We start from the raw sequence: 24,458 nt of genomic DNA, 5'->3' as shown, positions 1-24,458 counted from the left end.
ACAATTAAGATTATTTGGCAGCCCTCATTCCAGACCAGCCTCTCTGATGGCCTCATAACATCCTCTTATGGTATGAGATCTACATCTGAATTATTCAATGTTGATGTTCAGTGAAAGAGGCACAGTCTTGCTACTTGCTTGACAAGGCTTTATAGTGTGGAATTCTGCATCACCATACTGTATTGCATACATTGTGCAGGTTTTTTTTGCATTGCATTTTTTAGGATTTTTACTGGAAAACAATGGTAGCAGAGGTGTCGGATCATAGTGTTTGTGCACCTCTGCTCTTCTGTCTTGTCGGTGTGATCTCTTATGGGAGAAGTAGCAAACACAATATTCAAGATGTTAAGACAGTGTGAAGGAAATAGCATTGTGATTCTACAAGTAATAGAGTATAACAAGGGACAAATTCAAACATTGAAGTCCTCTAGGAACTTCCAAATCAGGGAAATGAGGGTAGTATTCTAGGATAAGTGAGAGGTGTATAGATGAGTAGCTACATTGGCCTATCACCTTCACTCAGTGTAGATTTACTTTCAGTTACATTCGGGTGCACCTATAAAAAGTATCACGTGCTTTCTTGCAATTACTTTGTTTATGGATGCAGTAACACCTGAAAGAACTTGCATTAACCTGTCACAAATACCGAGTGTAGATAAGCCCTTCTTTTAATGTCCTCTAAGATACAGCATGTGGGAACATTGTGCTGTAGTTTGAGTGATGACTAAGGTGTTGATCTTACTATTATGTGTCAGTGTGTATAGTCTGAAGACAGGGAGTCCTTAATCAAAGCTTGTTGACCCTGTCTGACCTCTTGATGCTGTGTTTAAGCTAGACTGAGGAAGTGTGATAACTTACTTTCTTAGGCTTTCTTAATTCTCACTCTGTTAATTTGAGAGCTGTTCACTTCCTATGTTACTTCAGGAACAGCTGATTTTTTTCCTGTGTGCTACAAAAAGTTAAGTGGTTTTTGTTCTGGTTTTGAGGGTTTTTTTGGTTTGCTTCGTTTCAACAGGGTTGTTATAAAAAGTATACTCCTTTATATACATTTGCATTCCTCCCCCTTATCCCTCAGTAAGATTTTGGCTTTAATCTAAAGTATGCATATAGTTTCTGAAAGTGGTGTGAAGGACTTGTGCCTTGAATCTGGCTTTATCTCTTATGTATTCAGAGGCACTCGTGGTTGGCAAGCTTTCCACAGCTGCCAGTTAAAGTATTGAGTTAAACGTAGTGTGGTGAAGGAACTATCTTGATCTGAATAATGGGCATGATTGCAGATCACAGTCTCAGGTCACATTATTGAGTCAGGCTGAAAAAATTAAGTTCTAAGGTTAATTTTATTTAGTTTTTGCTTTGTTCTGTCACACTCATGCTGATTCAACTCATATGTTTGAGGATCTATATACTCAGCTTTCTGGTGTGCTGCGGACTCAGTATCTTATGCTCATTCATCCATGGGGAATGACTACTGTAGTAGTCATACTTGGCAGGTACCCACATGAGAAAATTTTCATGTTGATTTTTGCCTTGAAGACCTAGTTTGTTATTGAGTTACGCAGCTTCTTTACATGTACCTCTGCTTCCAACATCAGGTGGAAGAGAAGTTTGCCTCATCAAGCTGTTAGATTACTTCTTATGGGATAGTTTTTGAGATGAGGCAGAAAGGACAGTACAGTCCTGCTTCTTTTGTAATTACATTGTACATAATTTGCATTGTTCTTCAATCTAAATTTGAACTAACCAGTGGTCTTTTGAAGCTGCTGTTGTTACAACCTGGACTAATGTGACAGGGCGTACAGCTGGTAAAAGAGAAAGTTTCAATGGCAATAAGTTAACAGTGTCAGCTCCTGGCATAGAAGTACCTAGGAGTAAAGAAGAGATTAACTGTATTAACAAACTTCCTCCCTTGCTTTTTGTGCGGTGTGGTATTTGCCTGCAGGCAGTAAGTCACTGAACATTATATGTTGGAATAGTTCACTTCAGCCTTTGCTCCTCTGAAGCAAACCTGCTTCAGGCATGCTGAAACGTGCTTTTTCAGTTGCTATTGATTCTGCAGTTTGTGAGCTCACAGTGATCCTCTTAAACCTCTCACAACTGGTCACTGCTACATCTTCTACTCATGTTTTGAGTACACAAGACACTTTTATGTAATCTTCAAATTATTTTTAGAGACTGATTCCAGCAAGTGACTTGAATGAATCTTTAGTGTGTTTCTGAGAGCTCTGCACTGCCTCTCACTCTGTATTTGCTACTTCTGTTGGAAGACTCTGCACAAATACGTCAGTGCACGTGTGGATGGTGTGAGGAGGTGTGCCATGCCAGGGATGCCCCATCCTGGAGTGGGTTCCAGTAGTCACCTTTGTGATATTAGGTCTTTGTCAGACCGTTAAAAGTCCCCCTTTTCCCATCATGTGCTGATTCTTCTATCTTTATGTCCAAGCAAAACCCAGTAACTGAGGTAGATGTGTGAAATCTTTCCTAAGTCATCTTTCAGTATGGGTTGGTCTTTTAACATTTTGGCCTCATGGGAAGTATTTCTGTGCAGTATTTTCTAGCATTTTCTTCTCATTTTTGTATGGGTAGTTTTCTGACGTATATACTAGCTGAAGCTTCAGGGGGAATAAAGAAGATAAACCCCATGATTTGATCCACAGGTTTAGTCAGAGACCAGCTTCTCCAGATACTTGGAAGGATGAGATCTGTCACCTACATTGGAGGAAGAAGCATTTTTTGTAGTTCCTGACATGGAAGTTGCTAAGTGTGCATCTCTATCACTGGGCTGATAGAGGTGAGCACAGGAAGCATTCTTCTGTGATCTGCTTAGGCAGTGTCCTTTTTTGATTGTTATGGTTTGTAGCTTTCTATCCTGGGATGATAACCAGAGCAAATGGTGGCTGTTGACTCCAAAAAACTTTGCAGTGTTACTGGTCCCAGCCCACGGTGTTTCTGGTACCTGTGCCTCCTGCCTTGCAAGCAAGAGTATCTGAGCACAAGAGAACAAATCAGAACATGAACAAATAGTTTCCAATATATACCTTTAAGGGACCATAATACTACATCATGAGTCCTATAATGAATACCTTGTTTAATCTGAACATAGTTCACTGTGCACACCCCTACTGTAAAGATAGCAATTCATCCAAGTAAAAAGTTACCCGAAATGTTCCTTGTACCTTTGCCATAGTATGTGTGATTGTTCCTCGTCCTTCAAAGTGCATCCACTGCAGTTGCTTCTAAGCATTTGAAAGTGAGTGGGAGAACTACATCTGTGATTTCAGTTTTGGCTGGGTATGACAGCAGTGCATCTAAACTTGTATTAGTACTGTAGCAAAGTATCACCAAAGTGAACTAACAAGTAATAAATGGGTGATAAACTGGTTTCAAAACAGGTAACTTGGGGTCACTCTCCATTTTGCTCAGGGAATAGAAATTTAAGCTGCAAACTCAACCTTGTAGTTTTAACTGTAATTGCTAACTTCAAATATTTTCGTAAGAAGTTTTGAATACTTCTGATATAGGAAATGTAGCAAGGTAACTTGGGGCTCAGTTTTGTATTCCTTGAATGTTCCCAAATGCTGTGCAAAAGTCCCTCCTCTAAAAAAAAAAAAACCAACCAAAAAACGCTGCCCAAAAGACTGTGAATATGAGAAGATGCTGGAAAGCCTTGGGAATCTGCCTTGACTTGCCAGATGGCATACTGGCACTTCACATTTAATTTGAAAATGTTCTTATTCTGGAGCTGAAAAGTTATTAACAAACTGCAGCTATGGCTAGTTATTTGACTTAATATTTTTTTATTAAATTCTTTTCAGTTTGATCCCGTGTTCCTGAAGGAGAGGTGTTCAGAGTTTTATTCTGTTCTTGGTTCTCCTGCCTACTGAGCAGGTTTGCTGCACAGATGGATGTGCAGAGGGTTTCTGGAGTGAGCACAGCATGCTCGGGATGCGTAACTGATCTGTGGGGCCAAGTGTGGCAGCAGCACCAGCCACCGGTGGGAACACAGACCTCAAACAGCCTTTTGTCTTGGCTTTGACGTGAACAGTGAAAGCCTGGCATCGTGGTAGTGTCCTTTCCTTCTTAGGGACTGGTGTGGGCTTGTTTGGAGTCGACATTTGAAAGTGTAAATCTGCTCTGATAGAAGGAGACAGGAGTCAATAATTACATTGCTCTGTGTTCTTTCATTTAACTGATCTTTCAAGTCAAATAATTTATCAAGTCATAAACAAGAATATTTGCCAGGCAGAACCTGCTGTGTGTGTGGAAGTAGAGTTTTCTCCACTCTGTTCTGTATGAGAAAACCTTGTGCAAGGCTTGCCGGGCTTCATGTTGGGTGACCTGCTGCCATACACATGGTGGCAAAGGTCTGTGTTGCAGGTTTTTTCTCCCATAAGAGTTTTCAGGTGGAGATTTTTTTCCCAAGCCCGTTATCCGTCAGAAGTGCTCATCAGTCTCCTGGGAGTGTGTTAGTCTTGCCTCTGCCCAGGTAGTATGTGGTGCCAGATATCAGAAGGTCACAGATTGTTTGTTTATGTGATAGTATTTACTACACTAACAAAATAGGAGCAATATACTAGAGCCGTATAAAGATCTGTGCTCCCTGGCTTTATGGAGACAGAAAGGCAGATTACCTGACCTGCTGTTTCCTTCTAGCTTGGTTTAATAGTAACATCACTGGTGTGATTTGCAGAACTGGTGTAATAGACATTTATTTGTTTTAAAACTCTCTGGTCGTCCCTGTTGTTCTGGGTCAGAGCTATTAGTGTGCTACAGTAATTTAGTAGCTTTAGATTTTGTTACAGCTCTAACACAAACCCAAATATTGCTGTTTTACTTGGAAAGTTCAGCTAATATTAAATGAACTACTGTTGATACTGATAGTTACTTTTTACTTGTTAAACTCTTGTTTTAAAGCAAACTTATAAATTGTTGTTTGGTCTATTTGAGTGGTTTTTTAAGCAAAGGGAATCGGCAGGCTGAGGAATTACTAATTCCCCACTTCAACTTCTCTGTGGTTTTAATTGTTTGGAAATTTACCTGAAGTTGTAATTACAGAATATACAAAGTGAATGCTAATAGTTGCACTTTAAGGCTTCTTAAAGATATGTATCTGTATTTTAAACGGTGAGGTTGTAAACTGCATGGTTAGTCTGTATGTGCAACTGTTCCAGCAGACTAACACTTTCTTTAGCAAGTGAGCTAAAGAAAAACCTTGTGGCTGTCTTCTATAGGAGATGCTAGAATTACTGCTGTGTTTCAAGATAATTAGATATTACTGGAGTTGAACTCCTTGTCATTATGAAATAAATCAGCTTCTTCACATTGCTGCTCTTCCCACTTTGATTTTCCTGTACAAAACCTTCTTCTCCTGCTTCATTTTTGTGTTCTGTTTGCTTGTTTCAGATCAGTTGAGGCAGCAGTTTCTTTCATTTTTTTTTTCACTCTTCTGTTAGCAAAATTCATCTTCCATCACCTGAGGGAAGAGAAGCAACAGACTCTCACAGCACTTGCTTACAGAGGTGGGAAGGAGGGATGATATGTAGATACTTTCCAGGGAAGAAATAGAAGGTTATTCTCACACACACAGTGATTCAGCTAGATTGTTTTTATGTACAGTGTGATTAAAAAAAAAAAAAAAAAAAAGGCAGTGGGAACTACGGGTATTTCTCAAAACAGTCCTTCCAGTTGGCATTTGATGTTTTTGCTGGAAGTGCTGCAAAAATAGAGAGCAAGACTCAGCGTGCATATGGCATGGATTTAAAAGCCAGTGGATTAGTTGCAGAGTTACACTTCAAATCACTCATTGATAGGACTAATTCAAGCATTTGATTTATAATTAAAGTTCAGTAGGATTTTTCCACCTCTTGAAAGACAAATTTCTGTAGAAAAAATTCTAATACATCAGAGTGTATTTTAGGAAGGCAAAGCACATAATGAAATTTATAAACACACAAAAAATGCTCACTTTTACCTTGATAGGAAAAGAGTTGATTACATTACTTCTTGACTAAAGAATATGCTTGGGAATTTTAGTTGGAACTAGCTCGAATCAGTTTGAGGAAGAGAGCACTCATACTGATTGAAACAAAGGATCTATAAAATAAATACAAAACTGGAAAGATAGAGATACCAGTTTAAATAATTAAAAAGAACTGTACACATTTCTTCTTTGTCCAATGTTTTAATGTCTCTACTACACTCTGCTGTTTCCATAAAGCAATGCTATTTTAGTGCCTTTTATGATGCAGTTAAACCCATAAATTAATGTAAAATACAGAACATAGGTGAAAAAAACTACATTAATTTGAGGGATTTGGGGGCAGTGGGTGTCAACTGGGAGGAAGAAATAGGCTTTCAAAAATTTGCAGAGGATAGAAAGTGTAGGTCTTGTAGTGTAAATTTAGTGGTTTTTTTTTTTTCTCCACAGCTTTTGAAGAAATGTGCATAATCAGTCCACCATAATTGGTGGAAGTGAACAAATTATCTCCATGTTTTCAAACTCAGTATCAGCATGATCAGATTAACCCCAAAAGACATTAGTCCTGAAAACAAGATCAGGGTTCCTAAATCATTTACGTATTAGTGGAAATTTTGCTCTCCCTTGGTCCTAAAAGGCAATTCTGTGAATTACTCAGTAGACTACAAATATTAGTTAGAAAGGTCAGGCTGTTCTTGGGTAAGCCCTGAAAGCTGCCCAGAGGTGGTTGCCAGACGTGGTTTTCTGGGTGTTGCTATGCCCATTGAAGGAGTTCTGCTTGCATCTTTTTGCCTCTTACCATCTGGGGGGGACTCAGGGGTTGAGGGCTCCTCCTTGGGCTCCCCACAGCTCTGAAGAGTGGATGCTTTACCAGAGCTGATAAAGGTGGTGGGATTTAGCTTGGCTAACTTTGCCCTGGATGGATTAGGGTGGTTTGTGTAATCCTGTTATAACAGACCCTGTCTCTGGGAAGCCAGGCAGTGGTAACAAACACCTGGTCTATAATGGATGGGGACAGATATAAATCTCATTTTCCTAGCTGTCTGCAAAGGGAAATTCTCCATTTGCACCTTAAGACAGTGTTTATACAGTGGATATCCTGATTTTTGGTGATGTTTAGCAATCATATGGCAGTGGAATACCTGTTTTTTTTCTGCATGTCTGTTTTTAGGTAAACTGTGAAAAGGTGGTCTGTGAAGCTGTAATTCAAATGGGTGAACTGAAGAAAAAAATGTGTGATATCAAAAACCCGGCTCCTTAAGCTTCCCTGGTTTTGTCAGGTTGCTATTATGGACGTGTTTTGGGATGTTTGATTTTAAAGCTCCCATAAGGGCATATGTGTCTCAAAATATGATTACTATGTGACCTGTAATATATTGATATGGTTCAGTAACTAAGGATATAAAAATTGATGGTCAAAGTCTCTGAGGCTTTTGAAAATTGTTTCCTTTATTATGCATAATTTTATTTTCTTATGAGGATTGATGTGTCAGTCACCATGAAACTTAAGTGCCTATTAAATCACCTGCAAATGCAGTTAAGTGTTTTTTTTTCAGTAACTTAAGCCAGCAAATTTCAGGACTCTAATGTTTGGTTTTGCTTGAGTTTGTAGGTGGGAAAATAATTTGTCATCTTTACAGTGTCTGCTGTTGTTCCTACTTTATTATTCAACACATGTAGAAATTTAGAAATCATTTTATTAAGCTTATGGAAGATCAGTGTTAAAATTGAAGGTTGATTTAGGAAGGTGTTGAATTCCCCAATACACTTGTGAGGGGGAGAGTGAAGATTGGGCTCTCTGTGTCTTTCCTTTACCTTAGTACAATTGTTGTTCAAAACTGTTTCAAAACCAAGTAGGTCATGAATGGTAGGGGTTCAAACTGAAGTTATTCTTTCTCCTGTGCAATGCTAGCTTTCCTTTTGGGAATGAAGGGATGGATGCAGTTTGGATTCTTAAGTATTGATGCTTTCAGTGGCTAAAATACCTCAGGTTCCTCCTTCACATTCTTCTCCAAAGACAATTATAATCCTGAAATTCTACAGTATTTCTCTTTGTTTCCTTTGATTTTTTTTTTTTAAGCCCAGAGGAGACTTCAGATGGTAGGGGCAACTAAACACTGTCCTTTAGGAATTATTTATCCAAAGAAAACTCAGGTACAAAAGGCTTGTTTAGTGCTGCAGGGCTATGTTGCAAATGTCCCTTAAACTCTTAAAGTTTAAAGCATAGAGTTTGGGAAGGTGAAAGTCACCTGTGTGTTCATTGCTTACTTCAGCCCACCATCCACAGAGTTTCTAAATAATTTAGATTTTCATCATTCTGCAAACAAAACTTCCATCAGAAAATCCTGCCAAAACCAAACTGTAGTGCACGAGCACTAGATGGTTTTTTTGAGTATAATTGATATCCACTGTTTTAAATTATCTTCAGTGACGTTGCCAATAGCCTTTTGTGTGCAAAGGAATATATATGCCTAAGGCAGAGAAGCTCTTTGGGATGGATGAGCAGAATTTTGAACAGCTGGAGTAGAAGCCATGGGTAACACCCTGATGAGAGAAATCAGAACATGCATGCCTGCGTAATTTCTCCTGTGAAATGAAGAATAAAGAAGAGCCAGCGGAGAGTGGAAGTATAGCACAATTCCAGAATGACAAAAGCAGGAATTTTTTCAATTAAACCCAATTATTCTGGTTAGTATAATATGGTGTGTTGACCCACAAAGCAGCACTTAACTGCTATCCTTTATAAAGCAAAACAGGTCAGAATGATCTTGACCTTGCTGGCTGCTCTGCTTTAGCAGGACTAGGTTTTGCTGCTCAGCTGCTCAGGACAGTGGGGGCCAAGGGAATGGTCCCACCTGGGGCAGCCATTGGTGTGCCTGTCGAGCCCTGGACACTGGTTTGATCACGCTGGCTTCCTCCAAGCTGCCAAAATTTGTGAGGACAGTGGGCTACTCATTTATTCTGCATCAGGATCTGCATGTAGTATCTCCAGTTGTGTTTCATACTGTGCCGTGCCTCCCAGTGTCACTCTTGGTTCCAGTTCTGAACTTGCAGCAGGAGAGAGTTGTGCTGGTTTAGGTGTCGGTAGCTGAAGTGTACAGTCAAGTGTATGTGCTTGGCCACATTACCTGTGTGCTCTGCATATCAAACAGAAATGACATTTTGTTCATACGTGATTATTTTTTAATTGATTGCCAGACGTGTAGCAAGATTCATACTCCAGAATAACAACGTCTTATGTAAAGGAGCTTGAGTTTCTTGAGTTGCACATTTAGAGCCCACAAATTGTGCTACAAAATAAAGTAAGGTGTGATCAAACTAAAAAAGTTATGTAATGCACTGTGTTCTATAGTACTTGCACCTCACAAAAGCTGCGATTTTTCACCTAAAAGACTTGAATCTCACAGTCTTGTGTTCCTCTTGGGGCTATTCAGTAATGTTACCATGGGAAATCATTTTTGTGATTACAACTTTTGCAGCCACAGTTTATTTTTAATGATGTATCACTGTCCTCAGGTGAACATGAAATTAAATTGAGTGGCTTCTCTATAATTCTGTTCTCTCTGTGAAATTCTGATGGAATCAGCTTACCAGACTTGAAAAGAGGTGTGATGGAGGTAGAACTTTGTTTTAAAACCTGTTTAGAGAAAGTGTGAGAGACCTCTTTATTTTTCCTTTCCCCATGTGTTAAGATTTCCTAACGTACAGGACAAAGACCCCTTGTTTACTCTTATTTACTGTAAAAAAAGGCAAACTAATGCTCTTATGCATTGTAGAGAATTCTCTCCATGCATCCTAAGTGTGTTTTGGGTGTTGGAATGCTTCAGTATGACTATGAAGCCAAACGAAATACCTTTCTGTAGTGAAATCAGGTTTATTACAGTGTAACTGCCTTCTATAAACAAGTCTCCTTTTAAAGACTTTTATCTGAAATAACTGATGAGTGTAATGGTATTAAATAATTAAATAATAAAATACTGTTATGATGCCAAAAAGAACATCTCAGTCTCTTTGATCTTCATTTTGGCTAAATATAGAAAATTTCACTAGAGACTTTTGTAAACAGACTCCATTAATCCTAACAAATTGTTTTGAAAAACAGAGACTATAATAGATGGTGATTAAGACAGTGAGTAACCTTGAGTTTTGATTTTCAATACAGCATGAGTTAACTCCACATTAATTGGAGTCATGCCTCTAAGTCATGTTGTACTGCTCTGAAATCCACGTGTCCCTACTTCTGTTTGTCTTGGCTTTAATTAATCATTCCCTTATTTCTTGACAGCAGCCTGTTATTGGGCAGGGAAATATGGATCCAGGTGTAGTCTCGAGCCCCTATAGCTTCTGCCTGCCTTCTGCACACCGTGGCTCTATGCAGCACAGGAGGTCCTGGCAGTGTGCAGTCTTGCAGCAGATGAAACACAGATATGTTTCATTCAACACAGTACTATTTCCAACTGGAGTGCTGATGAGAACTCTCTCTAGTAGTCTTTAAGCCTTTCTTCTATCATTGAAAAAGTTCAGATTTCATGTTTTTCTACGTGTTTACTAACATTCTGTGCATCTGTAATGTAAGTTTGTGTGTTTGCAGGTAACTTAACTTTTTATTTTGCCACAAAGCTTTTCATGACTACCTAAGAATAAGAGGGATCCCATTCAAAGAAATGCAGACATCTGGTATTTATGTTTAGAAAAAGAAATACTTATGTTTCTGACAACACATCATTATTTTATGTGGTTCTAAAGAATGCACCAGTTGTAATAATTATCTGGATTAAGAGTGTCAGTTGAGTTAATAAAGAGCCGTGCCCTGAGAACTGCAGTGTCTGTATGGCTTGGCTCTCTGTGCACTTTAGGGACCTCTTTCTTGATTGCCTTGTTCTTTCAAAGTTCCCTGATGGGACAGGGCAACAATTAACTCCCATAAAGCACAAGCCTGGGAGCAGCTGGGCCCACTAATGATGGACAGTATGGATTTGTGCTGTGCCACACATGAGTTTCTCCCCAGGGATACTCCCTTGGTATCATCGCAGCATGTCTCATGCCATTCAGTGCCCTCAGACAACGTGCTGTTGCTCCTTGTGGCTCACAGTGCATGTGGGCATTCAGTCCTTGCTGAAAACACTGCTCTGGGGCAAATAATGTGCCTTGTGGATGTAACTAGTCTGCTTCAGCTAGTCCAGAAGAGGAGAGGCAGAAATAGGGCTGTGTTTCTTGATCAGTTCCCCACTATGTACCCCCCTAAAGACAGACCTGACTCCCAGGTCTTCCTGTACGTAAGCTGGTTCACCAAATTACAGTTGAAAAATAATTTCTATTTTCAGGAGTTTAATTATTGGGGTTTTGCCCATTTTCCTTGTTGCTTCTGGTTTTGAAAGCTAGATTGGTGGTCAAGCATGTGGAAACTAAATTAGTCATTCAGTACATGTGACTGGCAGTGAGGACAGAGAGTGAACTTGGTCATTGGAGTGCTCAACCTGTCCTTTATCACATACTTCTCACCTGAATCCAGTAGTTGAACTGGGAAGATAACTGTAAGAAAGTTTAAATGCCAACACATGGAATAGCAGTGAAGAGTAGAAGAACTGGAGACGGCTGAGAAGCTGAAGGCAGAGTAGTCAGTGTGGTGTAAGGTGTAAGTGGTGGTTTGGAATGTGCACATTAACTCCAGGGTGTATGCTTCCAAGGAAAAGCAAGAAAGAAGCTGTAGGAGGAGGCAAGAGATGTCCTCTGTCAGAGGAGTCTTTCTCTTAGCTTTATCTGTATAGACAGTTGTGGTGGTGGCCACCAGCAGCTGCCAGGCTTTTGTGACTGTTCCCGTAACTTGGTGGTGGAGGGAGAGAAGCTTGTGGTGTTTGTAACACTGCAGTATTGGGAGAACTTAACGCAGGTGGTTTGAGTTCTTTCCCTGCTCTGACTCTCTTGAACACAACTGTCGGATATTTTAATCAGTTTTGTTGACACCTGTATACAGCTTCCAGTTATTAACACTTGATTTATTTAAGTGTGTGTGCAGTAGGGAAGTATTCGATTCCCCATCTCAGCTAAGGGCTTGGTCTTAATAAATTGATCTCTTTTGGTGGTCCCTCAGAGCTTTAATGAAAGATGCAGTTGCACTTGGTAACTAGAAATAATCCATTCTTAAAAGATAACTAGCTATTAATATAATGGTCATTGAAGGAAATAAATGAAATTAGTTATTCTGTGGCTGGAAATGCATTATTAGTCAAGTTGATGATGTTTATGATACTACAGAAGCACAGAATTTTGTAGCACTTTATGAAGACATTTTTATTTCAGCTCTCATCGTAGGCAAGCTAAACTTAACTTACTGACAATGTGAAACACATATAATATGGTAAATTATACATGGGTTAACTGTCTGTCAGTCACTTATTCTTCTGAGCAAATGCTGCTGCGTGTGTACTACTTATTTTCTGGGGTTATGGGGGGAGAATACATTTTTAGTTTATGTGACTTCTATAAGCAGAAAAAGGAGGACTTTTTCTAGCTCTAGTACTGGCACAATTACTGTCAACTTTTGCAAGCGTGGTACTGAATACATACAGACTGCTGCGTGAAACTCCCTGCCTGGTGCCAAGGGGCTGACAAGGAAGTGTTGGCTAAAAACCTGTTTAAATTTTTGTGAAGTGTGTACTCAGAGCTACAGCTGCGTTCATAGTTGGAGACTGAACCATTTCTGTGTTACGCTGGCATTAAAATAGCGTGTGACTTTCAATGTGAATTGAAGGCACTTGGATTTAGGTTTGCTTCCATGCTTTTAGCAAATGAAGCACAGTATTGACCTGTTGGCATAAGAAGCTAATGTGGATCTAAGTGTTACAAAGTGTTGTGAATGTGTTGGTTTTTTTTTTATTTGCATGCTGCTCTAAAATTGCCCTTTAACAAAATTGGGAACTAGGAGCTTAAAAAGCATTTTTGGTTAGAATAGTTGCTATTTCATTTGCATGCAGAGTTTTTGCTGAGTTTTTGTTCTTTCTTTTTTTTTTCTTTCTTAGTCTTCATGAAGAAATCATTGACTTCTATAAGTATATGTCTCCCAGACCTGAAGAAGAGAGAATGCGGATGGAAGTGGTGACCAGAATAGAAAATGTTATCAAAGAGCTCTGGCCTAATGCAGATGTGAGTAGGACCCTGTTTTATTTGTTAATATGTAAAAGCAACATTTTGTGCCTGTTTACTTTATGAAATATTGAATATTGTATGTAATAAATGAGGGCCAGTTATCCACAAAGGTGATTAACTGGTAATTTATTAAAAGAAAAGAGAACAAAACAAACAGACCAGGTGGAAGAACCCAGGAGGGGGAGTAGCCCTCTCCTCTTAACCCAGCAGCGGGAGGACCTCGCTGTGACAGGTTTCGTTCTCAAGAGGACTTCACTGTGAGAGGCTCGAAGCCAGGGAGGACATGTACTGACGGGAACACCGCCTTTTATGCTCTCTTTCAGTCCTTCTGATTGGTCAGTCCGCAGGGCTGCTGCTTAGCGGCTCGGTTCATTGGCTTAGGTTTCCCGCTTCTCAGGTGATGATTGGCTCGTCGCTAGGTCCCGCCCCCTCCCCCACGATGCGTCGAGTGATTGGTGCAAGGTCCGGGTTGGAGGGAGGCTGGTGATTGGTGGGTGCAGGTGGGTGCAGCTGCCTCTCTCAGGGCTGATGTCATCCCGATGGCGCTTAGGGACCTTTCATACTCCATTATCACCACCTCCTCCTGGCCTCTTTAGATCACCTGCAGTCTTTTGAAACAAAGGGCTTCCAACTCTGTTCAACAGTCTGAGCAGCATAACTTCATACAACCCAAATCATAACATTCAACTATCCTACCTAACACCCGTACAACCCGAATTAGGATGCATCAAACTGCCTGAACGGGAACAACGCCTATAACATTGCAAATGCTGTTTATTTTTCCATGTTAAACATAAGAAGACTTCTGTTGAAATGAGAGAGGTGATATTTCTTTCTCAAATAATACAGGTTAACATTTTCCATCACACATAGGACCAAAGACAAGTTAGTCCTGTTGTAGTCAAAGAAAAGTCATAAGGTGGGGTAATGTTCAGTCTCATGAATATTTATTTGATAAGATGAATGGGAACATATCAGACATGCATGCATGTATTGTGTTAAAAAAAAATCTTCTGAAACTCCTGTCTTTAGTAGTAGGGCTTTTAGTGCAAAGAACCGTAATCTTGAATAAGTTTGTTAAGGTGGTGTACCAGCAATGTCACATTACATAGCCCATGGTATTTTTAATGGGCAGTTAAACTAAATTGATATGTTTTACAAATTAAAAAAAAAACCCAGGAGTCTCTGTATAGGAAGAAACAAGCCTGTAGACCTGTGTGCTGAGCTTGTAATCTATAATGCCTCTTTCCACTGATGATGGGTTTTTGCTAGTACATACTCATTCAAAACAAGAGTTTCTCCTATGCAGAGCTGTGGTTTTTTGATAAAGGTTAGATTAAAGAGAAGACGGGGAAGTTGAGTTTATAAGTCAATATGGTTTTATGGGCACATAGTTGGGTTTCTGGCATAACTGAATCTAGTTTAGTTGTATTCTTCTACTGATACGGTGTTCATTTCCAGAATGTAAATTTCTAGCTGTAGTCATCTATTTGTAGATACAGTAGCTGAAAATTTGGGCTTGTTAGTCAGAATAGGAAACCAGATTCAGACAGCAGAATCTCTAGTATAAGGAATGCTCTTTGATCCTGCCACAGTAAAGATAGTGTTTTGACATGAGTGACTTAAATCCACTGCTCATTTCAAATCTTAACCTGTTTTTTTGGAATGTGTTTTTAGAAATTAACAGGATATGACAGAATGTGAATTCTGTACAAGCTCTGTGTGTGTGGTGTGTGGGTTTGTGTGTAAAATATACTCACATTTTCAAAGTGATTATTTTTATGGACAATGTATCAGTGAGCATCATATGGAAGGAGCACTCTCCACTCGGTGATTGCTGCCTTTGCACAGCTGGAGGGAGGTTGAGTCATTACTCCACATATCTGGCAATTTTCTCTTTGAGCAAACCCAGCAACCTTTCCATGGGAACTGTGTAAGAGAGCAGCATGTGTCACAGCTCTCCTCTACCCCAGTGAAACAGCCAGGTAGACCTTAATCAAGAGCAGGAGTTGTAGGAAACAGTGTGGGTATGAAACAGTGCATGCTGTGATACACCCTGCCAGTGCCTTGGAGGAGAGGATTTCACCAAAACCACTGATTGCTTCAGCCTAGAAATGTTGCTATTTCCTAGGCAAGTTTGTGTGCTGCAAACTTAACTAGTCTAATGGGGTGAATGGATTTATTACCAGGCTATCTCTCTTTGTTGCCACTAGCACTTTGAATGGGGCACAAGAACATACTGCTTCCAGAGATACTCTATAGGACAGGCTTGATCTGTAAGTCTTTTGCATTAAGAATAACTTTTTACATACATATCTAGAGGGGTGTGTGTGTATATAGGACTCTTTGCGTCCTTGAGAAAACAGTCTGTCTTTAAGCTGCTGAAAGTTGTTTGTAGCCACAAGGTATTGAAGGAGGGGAAGCATATTGCAAGCCCTTCCACAAGAGACAGCTGACCACTGGGCTTAGCTGTAACGTGACCGAGAGGAAGCACACACTGTGTAGTTGGAAAACTGAAGTTCACTTTTCAATTAGTGCCAGTTAAAACTGCCAGGACTGTCTTTCTCCGCTGTGCTTGAAAATGTTGGAGAGCGAGAGTGTGCCAGCTCCTTTTTCTCGAGTCAATAACTGTTCTTCAAAGCCCAACTGCATTTTGTCTGCAGTTGTTACGTTGAGGAAGAATTCTCCTTTTGTATGTCTTTCCGTTTTCTCGAGGCTAAAAGGGAACTGAATGGTGACAACAGCATTACTGTGATGTTATTTTTCTAAAACTTGCTTTGCCAGATCAGCTTGGGAACTGAACTGCTGAACTCAACTGTGTTCAACTTGGACAGTCTCTTGTAATTTTTCAGTCCTTTGAGTTAATCACTAACTTTTTGAAAATCTGTGTTGGTTTAGCTACTTCTAAGATTCAAGTTTTGAGTACATGCTCTGAGAAGGTGGAGTGTTATCTGGTCCAATGTCCTCAGCTCTAGCTGTAGTGTAAAGTGATGAGTTAATGTTTAAGCTGTTCATTTTGAGTCGTCGATGCAGCCAAACCAGCTAAAATAAACTTGGAAGTTAAACATACACATTTAGTTAGTAGTTTCTCGCTAAACACATAGGTAAGGCGTAAAAAATATATATAAATATATGAAAATCAGGTACCAACAAAAGGAAAATAAGGCTTCATGAATCTAAGTGTACAGAGAACATACATGTGGAATGTGCCTCAGCAAGTCCTTTTTTTTCCCTCTCCCCTGTTCCACTTAGGAAAAGGCTGAAAAAGCAGATGGAGGGGGGGTAAAACTAGGTATCCTACACTGTTACTTTATTTATAGAAGTTAGCAATTGTGTCATTTGCTCTCTTTCTCAAGGGAATGTGCTTAGAAGGAAACATTCCTAGTAAGTGAGAATAGTTCTTGGCATCAGCAAGTCTCTGACCATAAGAAACATTTTAATTATGCTGAAACCAAACAACCCAAAGCGTTTAAATGAAAACATTTTAAGACAAAGATTTTTGACCGGTTCAATATGAAAATTTGGCTATTAAACAAATAAGTATTTACACAGTGGAATTTAGGATACATTTGTCTTATTGTCCTCAGCTTCATGTCCGTGTGACCTCATAGATCTGAAAAGAGCGAATGTTGCATACTTCACACACTTCAGTTATGAAAATACTATGATTGGGAATGGAAGTAGAAAGATGAACTCTATTTAGTTTAACAAACTTCAGAAAGTTCTACTGAAAGATGTAGAAGAAAGGGAAACTAAGTTGGCTGTGGAGAGATTTTTTTGTTCTGTTTTGATGGAGGAATTTTGGTACCAAAAATTTACCAAGCTTTTGTGGGTTTCCTAGTTCTGGTGTGCTTTGTGAGCATGTATTTGGACACATACTGTAATTAAAACTCCTTCAGGAACTTCAGAATTTAATGTGAACAAGTTCACAGAAATGTGGGATAAACAGTTACAATAACATAGAGGAGTGGGAGTCATTACTATGAAGACTAAAGTTATCTTATGAGTGCAAATGCAGATCTCTGTCCACAAACAATAAAAGCATGATTGGTAGTGTTAGCGCACCATAAAAACTACTGTGCATGTCTCAAGTCATAATAGTGTCCGGTGTTTGGGATGCTTTAAATACATGCATGGCTACAGAACTTCAACAGTTTAAATTCCAAATTGATAATAAATCAAAATCCTTTAAAATTTGTGTTCTGATTTCCCCACTCTTCTGTCTTTCCAGTTTTTGTAAGAGAGTGGTTGAAGTGTGGGTGTGGGTTTCTTCTATAATAGTTCAGTGTTTCTCATACTCCAGATTATTGTACAAGAGCAGATGTTGTCTCATTCCTTTTGGTATAGGTCATATATGTTGTATCAGTAAGTTTATGAATACTTTCAGGGTTGTTTATTCAGTAAAGGCTCTCTTTGCTGTTCAGCTGAACACACTATTTCGTTTGATAATGTGAAAGCACATTTAGTTTTTTCCTAACCCATCAGTGTTTGTTTTATTGTGCAAAAGCACTTTTCTGGTGTTTTTGGTGCCCAAGTGAATCCTGGTTTGACTGAACCCAGTATCATAGAGGGTACTTTTATTAATCTTGGATTAAAAATAGTGATAATTATTAGTAGTACATTCTTAGCTTTTTGATGCCTTTATGCTTTAGTACAGTATTGATGCTTGTGCTGTGGCACCTCTCACAGTCTTTGCCAGTTTGATAAGCTATGAACTTCCAACATTAAATTGTGTATGTACTTTTCACTGGGCAATGGGGTGAGGGGCTAAGAGGAGTGAAGTGATAAAAAAAAATCAAGAAGAAGCACTAAACTACTTCTTAGTCTACTAAGTATTAAGGCACTTGCAAAACATCATCCTTTCCTGTCTCCCCCTTTTACTTATCCTGAAGGGGAAAAAAAGTAAAAAGTGGGTCGCTTGACATACAAATAGGTGGCAATCAAGCTGGCGTATGAGACTCATTAAAGCAGAATACTCAAGTCTGTATAAGGTGGCTCCAGGAAACACATCAGAAGAGTGGTTGAAAATTAGCCCAGATGTGTAGATATTTTTACTTTGAAGTCTCACCAACCCCCCTTTGAGACTCAACTCATGAGTCCAGCCTCCCTGTGAGGCTTGGCTAAGTAATGAGAGTGTGGTTTTGGACAGCTTACAGGGGAAACCTGATAATTTACACCTCCAGCGCTAGTAAAAATCCAGCATAATAAAGTAATTCTGTGGGATGTGAAATTTATGAAACTTTTTTGTTTGTTGTTGAAGCAGAAATAGACAGAGTAGTGCTACTTGCTTTGTAATTCAGAAAAAAAAATGGGTCATGATAGAATTGATTTTTTTTTTAAAGTATGCAAGTAATGGAAATACATGAAACTTCAAAAATGCTTAAATACTGAGGGGTATACTCTGAGATGTGAAAACAAAAAGCAAATTAAACTGATACTGTTTCTCTTAAATGTTCTGTCATTAAGCATTTCAAAGTCTTGGGTTCTAGGTTTTTGACAAATTTAGTCATGGGATCAATTTTTACATTGCAAAGCAGTTTTTTAATAGAAAAGTCAAAGTTATTAATGTTTCATGAGTAAAAACAATGAGGATCAGCTCTTTTTAATACATTGAAGATGTGTATGTTTCAACAGAAGTGTTCAGTACCTGTTAGCAATACCAAAATCTACCAATGGAGGGTAGCAGTAGCCAGCCTTTACAAGCAGCTTAATAGATTTCTTTGTCTTCTGAAGCCTGAAAATTTTCTTATTTCTTCCTATATGTTTTCTTATATATCCTTTTCTTGTGTTTCAGGTGCAGATATTTGGAAGTTTTAAAACTGGTTTATATCTGCCTACAAGGTTAGTAATTCTTCAGTGTAAATTCCACACAAGAGAAAAGTGACTTGTTGGACCTGTAACCCTGGGGTTATTTATCTACTCTCCTAGGATCTATTACTTGTGTCAATACTTGTTATACTAAGAAAGTGTTAAGCTATTAGTTCTCTGCAAATGTACAGAAATACAATAAATAAGACTAGTGACTGTAACATGTGTCTATATAGATCTTGCATGTATCAGTAAAAGGATCTGAATTACCATGTGGTCAAAAAAAGGCAAAGGATTTCGCTTCATTAATACCAAGACAAGATGCTGACCCTAAAAGAAAAGCTAAATTTTATCTCCACAGACAACTAAACTGAAACCTTTAACATTACACTGTTAATGTTAGTGCTGTAGAGAAAATATGACATGCAGAATTAGCTTTTTTCTTTCAGTCTTCTTTTGTGAAATCTGTACAATAGTCAACATCTACCTTTTCCAAATTTATTGCTAGTTTTCATAAAGAAGAGTCTCTACTCAGTGACACTGGCATCTTCTGTGTAGAAATTGTATTTATCACAACTAAATGGAAATGGAGTGAAAGGCTTAAATGACTGCAGGGGATGAACACATTTAAATAGCATAAATCTGAGGATAACATTTGAGCTGAGTTCCATACTTTGGGAACAGGAGGACATCTAGTACTGACTGCAGGTGATGGATATCCTTGTCATTATTTAATGTTTCTTTGTAAAACAAAGAACCTGACAAATGCTTTAGTACCTGCTTTAGTTTCAGGAGTTTTAAGGAAGTCTAATTTCTCAGTTTCTATTTGTAAAGCCAGAAGTGAGGTATACAAATACTCATTGTTTTCACATTTGGCCTCATTCCTGGCCTTTTAAAATTTTATTTTAAATAGGCTTAATTAAATTTGATTTGATGCTGGTAATGCTACAGAGATATTCCTAGCCACTTGATGGATGCTGTACTATATTTGCTTGATTGTTTTGAAACAGATGTAACAAAAATGCTTTTCTATTGCAATATGCTGTCTTTCTTGAGTATTTGTTTCAGGTGAGGTTTTGGGGGAGAAAAAATGCAGATACTTCAAATACAGTACATAAACCCACAGGAAACCTTCCTGTGGCAATGCATGCCAAACTTTTAAAATAGTCATCATTTGTGTGTTGGTCATTAATTCACTGTTGCCTTCTATCAAAGCTTCCCTTCACCTTAGGTTTTCCTTACCTCTCAGTAACTGTATAGTTTGTTTAGGTTTCAGGCTTTGGTATTCAGAAGGACCTGAAGTGTGTTCTTAATGCTGTTGGGATTTGCTTTGTATCCATTTACTTAAGCTGCTGTTGAAGGTTTGGGCACACAGTTGTTTTGCTGCTGGATCGCTGCATCCTTTTGAAGGCAGTATTTATGCTCAAGGTGGCAACAGAGCTGCTTTTTCTCTCTCAGTGTGCATCAGAAAAATCTCTCCTGTTTTTAACTGTCAGCAGTGAGTTTAACACTAATTTAGTTTAGAAATGTCCAGCAGCAATTCCTGCTCTCCAAGCCAGTTTTGAACACAGTATTCTGAAAGCAGCCAAGTGCTGCCTGTCCTTGTCAGCCCAATGGTCTGTGGCTGAACTGCTGCTGCTTGGCAGGAGACAGCTCATCTAATGCACATGTAGTTTCTTTGGGATTGTTAAAGTAGTGGTGTTTGTCTACCAGCAGACCTGTACAATCTGTTGCAGGGGGAAGTATTTTAAGCTTTTTTGTGTTTTCTGTTGTGCACTTTTCCATATCACTGAAGTAATCCTGCTAGCATAACTATAGGGTTACACGCTCACCTCCTTCATGTTCCCAGCCAAGCAGGGAAATCAAAGAACTTGGGAAGCAAAGAGGAAGAAGCTCAGGACCTCACAGTAGCCCTCACTGGCTTCAGATGTGACACCAGCCACCTTTTGAGTTTGAGTTCAGGGATTGAATTAGGGTGTCAGCTCCTTGTGTAGTGAAAGGAGTATGTGTGTGCATAGGGAGGAAGTGTAGTGGGATGGAGACACCTCTTCAAGGAGCTGAGTTAATGAGTGAACTTAATCAGGTGGCTTGATCTTACTTAATAGCTTGTTGCTTCCTGAAGTCAAAGTTGCCATGTTTTCTTCTCCCTTTCCTTGCTCCCTGTTCTTGGCACTACAGGACAGAAACTTACCCTGTGCCCTCTGGTGCTCTGATCATCCAGAAAACCAACTTAGAGATGCAAAGAGGCAGGAAATTACCCCAGAATATTCTGGGGGTTCTTTAAAAGGGGAATGAAGAAGGTTTCTACCAGACCCATTAATAGGTTGAACTGATTTGCTGTGGAATTGGGAAACACCAGGCTTGGAACAAAGGAGGAGACAGGGTCATGCATCTGGGAGTAGAGGACGGGAAACAGGACTTTTCCTTTTGGTGTCAGGCTGTTAAATTGACATTCCTGATTAATACAGCCCAAAGGTGGTGATTCACAACAAGTTAGTTTCTTGCTCTGAATCACTCCAGAGAAGCTGATCCCTCTCTGCTCACAGTGTGGCCTGAGGAGACTAATCTTAGGCTTTGCAGCCTAATTGATTTGTGTTTATCTGTCCTCTCCCCTAGGTAACCTGAAATGTTCTGTATTTCCCCAAGTGTAAGAGTTCATGTCCAATCCTTGGAAAAATCAGAGTAAATTATTTGGTTAAGCTATGTTCTGTCAGCTTTATTCTAGTTATGTATAGATGTCATTTGTTTGTATTTTAAGTGTATTGGTCTTTAAATTTGAATAAATCTATTTTTTTTCTATTTCAGTGATATTGATTTAGTTGTGTTTGGAAAATGGGAGACATTACCTCTTTGGACCCTGGAAGAAGCTCTTAGAAAGCACAATGTAGCAGATGAAAACTCAGTAAAGGTTTTAGATAAAGCAACTGTAAGTTTGGGGGAAGAGGGTATTTCCTTGTTCAAAGCTAAATTTCTAATCAAAGAAAGATGTTGGTTAAAAGAATGAATTTTCATAAGCAGAAACTATTTTGTATATTAAATTTGAAATAGACGAAATAGATTTTTTATTTCGTATGATTTTCATTGCTAGTGCAAAAACAAAAGCATTTTTTCTACTGTGGAAATTGTCTGATATTTCATGTGTTGCTTTTAAGAGAGATTGGACTAGTCAGTGTTGTGCACTGATGTGTTTAAACTAGTGACTTTCTGGACTGAGTTTTTACATAAGTAAATAATTTTTCTTTTTGCAAGTAAGCAGGTATAATCAATTTTCACATAGAAGTACTAAGTACAGTCTAAATAGGTAGTGGTATGTCTTGCACAGAATAGATTAATGCCATTATAATTTCATACCTTTTGCTAATTGTAAGAGTATGTAAGAATACTGGGGTATCTAAGTCACAGCTGTTATTAGGAGAGAGCTCCACTCAGATGGAGCTATATCAGAGTGCTCTCCATATCTTGTACTTCTTGATTGAAGTTCATTTTGGTGAGGAAGTGATGACCCCAGTGACAAGAGTTTTGTCATTTCTGATGTCTCCAGGGCTGTTTCTCTGTTTCTCCAGTGTTTGTCTCCCTCTGGTGTCTGTGGTCCCCACCAGAGCTGAGCTGCTGCACCAGCAACTCACCCAAACCAATCCAAAAAGAATCACCGGGAAGGTGAAGCATTAAGTTCTGCTCAGCAGAACACTAAATTGAAAATAGCATTTATGAGTTAGAAAAGCAAAGTTTATGTAAACAGATCAGCAAGGAGAGTGAGTCCTGATTTCACTAGCTACCTCCTCTCTATAAATTCATGAAGCATTTCAGTTTTACTGGTGCATATAAGTTATAAATGAAACAAAGTGTGTCTTAGAAATCTGTATTGACTTAATGTGTCTTTCTTTTGCAGGTACCTATTATTAAACTGACAGATTCCTTCACTGAAGTAAAAGTTGATATAAGCTTTAATGTACAGAACGGGGTTAAAGCAGCCCAGCTCATCAAAGATTTTATCAAGGTTAGGCAACACTATCATAGAACTACATGCTGAGTATTTGATAACTTAATTTTATTTTCTATTTTACTTTGACTGCATCCTTACTAGACATACACTTTTACTCTGTTATTTTTTGTTGTCTAATAAGGCTGAGGCATGTCCTTAAGTTTTAGATATATTGCCTTAAAAGACATGAACATAAGAATAAAATATGGAGCAGTTTTAATAGTACAATGGTTAAGGAAATTGCACTAATCCCTGTCTTAAGTGTTCTGCTCTTTTAACTGTAGTTCATAGAACTGTGTATTTCTGAATTTCAAGATGGGAGATAGTCTTCTCATGAAAGCCAGAAGGCATTTTTGAGTGTGAAAGAATAAAAAAAAGCTTTTGTGTGTTCCCATTGCCTGGGCTACTTGCGACCCTTTGGCCTTGGGTCAGGGGGTGAGAGGGGTCTGTGCCCCGGGGGTGCAGCAGGAGCTGTGTGTGGCAGCAGGGGCAAGGCTGCAGCCCTGTGGTACCCCCAGCCCAAAGAGCAGAGCAGGTCTGGTGACAGTAGCTGGGGTCAGCTCCCAGTCTGGCCAACGCCTGGCAGACAAGTGCCCAGTGAGGATGTTGAGACTGTGGTTAGGACCAGGATTAGGGTCAGGATTAGCACCAGTGTGGGGCAACGTGGCTCAGGCAGACAGCACAGGGAACAGCTGAGGTGGGAAGCAGCTCTCAAGCAAAGTGGAGGCACTCCCAGCAAGGCTTCTCACATGGTGCTTTCCCACAGGGCTGTTTTCCCAGCAGCCTGAGCCCAGGCTGTGCAGCTGTGCCACACCACAGCTGGCCTTGAGCTTGGGCAGCTAAGGAAGAGGTGGCACAGGTGTCTGTGCTGCTGTGGAGGGTCCTTTGTTTGACTTGAAGAAAACTTGGTGTGTTCTTGCCAAGTGACTTCATTGGTGTTCTTGAAGCACCCTCTATAAAACACTTGTGGGGCAATCTCTTGGGTCTTATTTTGTCCCACATAACTTTCAGTATCTAACTGAGGTGTCATATTTGGTATTAGGCTTGGAGAGGCCTCCTTCTCTTCATCCAGGTTATTTAGGAAGTCTGAGGCAGTTGGAGCCTTAGTTAAGGGTATGCAGTTTTCTGAGAAAAATTCCATCTTTCTGTTTTGGTATATACTGATATTCAACACTTCAGCTTGTAACAGGAAGTTCTTAGTAGTTTCAAAATTTCAGTTGAATAGTTAGGGATCTTCAGTTAAATAGGGCTCCCAATACTCACTGTAAGGCTCATGCAGAGAGGTTCTTAGCAAAATTCTTCTTTCCCTTTAATCTTTTTGTAGTCATGGACATCATGACCCACATCTCATCTGTGACACTAAGGAACTTTTTGGCTGTGTTGATAAAAGCAGTGATATTATTGAGCCTCTTTGCCCCTCCCCTGTGGGGGGTGTACAGAGTGCAGGCATAGCCCAGCCTCCTCTGCTGTCCGAAAGGTCTGTGTTCTCCACACCTCTTAGGGGAATCCATGCAGATAAACCTATTAAAGGACCAGTTACCCAAAGGT

At 39.4% G+C, this 24,458-nt stretch overlaps 1 protein-coding gene across 1 annotated transcript in view; it reads left to right on the top strand.

Annotated features, from left to right (window-relative positions):
- Window positions 1-775: 775 nt before the first annotated feature.
- The window catches only part of PAPD5 (poly(A) RNA polymerase D5, non-canonical), a 33,144-nt gene continuing 9,461 nt past the window's right edge, over window positions 776-24,458 (top strand). Inside the window, exons 1-6 of the mRNA XM_017740853.1 lie at window positions 776-781; window positions 6,711-6,714; window positions 12,993-13,117; window positions 18,915-18,961; window positions 21,734-21,854; window positions 22,818-22,925. Of these exons, the coding sequence (XP_017596342.1) occupies window positions 13,028-13,117; window positions 18,915-18,961; window positions 21,734-21,854; window positions 22,818-22,925 (366 nt within the window). The 5' untranslated portion in view covers window positions 776-781; window positions 6,711-6,714; window positions 12,993-13,027. The remainder of the gene's footprint in view (window positions 782-6,710; window positions 6,715-12,992; window positions 13,118-18,914; window positions 18,962-21,733; window positions 21,855-22,817; window positions 22,926-24,458) is intronic.

Source organism: Corvus brachyrhynchos, unplaced genomic scaffold, assembly GCF_000691975.1.
Source record: "Corvus brachyrhynchos isolate BGI_N302 unplaced genomic scaffold, ASM69197v1 scaffold26, whole genome shotgun sequence".
NCBI classification, from domain to species: domain Eukaryota; kingdom Metazoa; phylum Chordata; class Aves; order Passeriformes; family Corvidae; genus Corvus; species Corvus brachyrhynchos.
The sequence above is the reverse complement of the archived record's forward strand: the minus strand, read 5'-3'. Positions and strand labels throughout refer to the sequence as shown.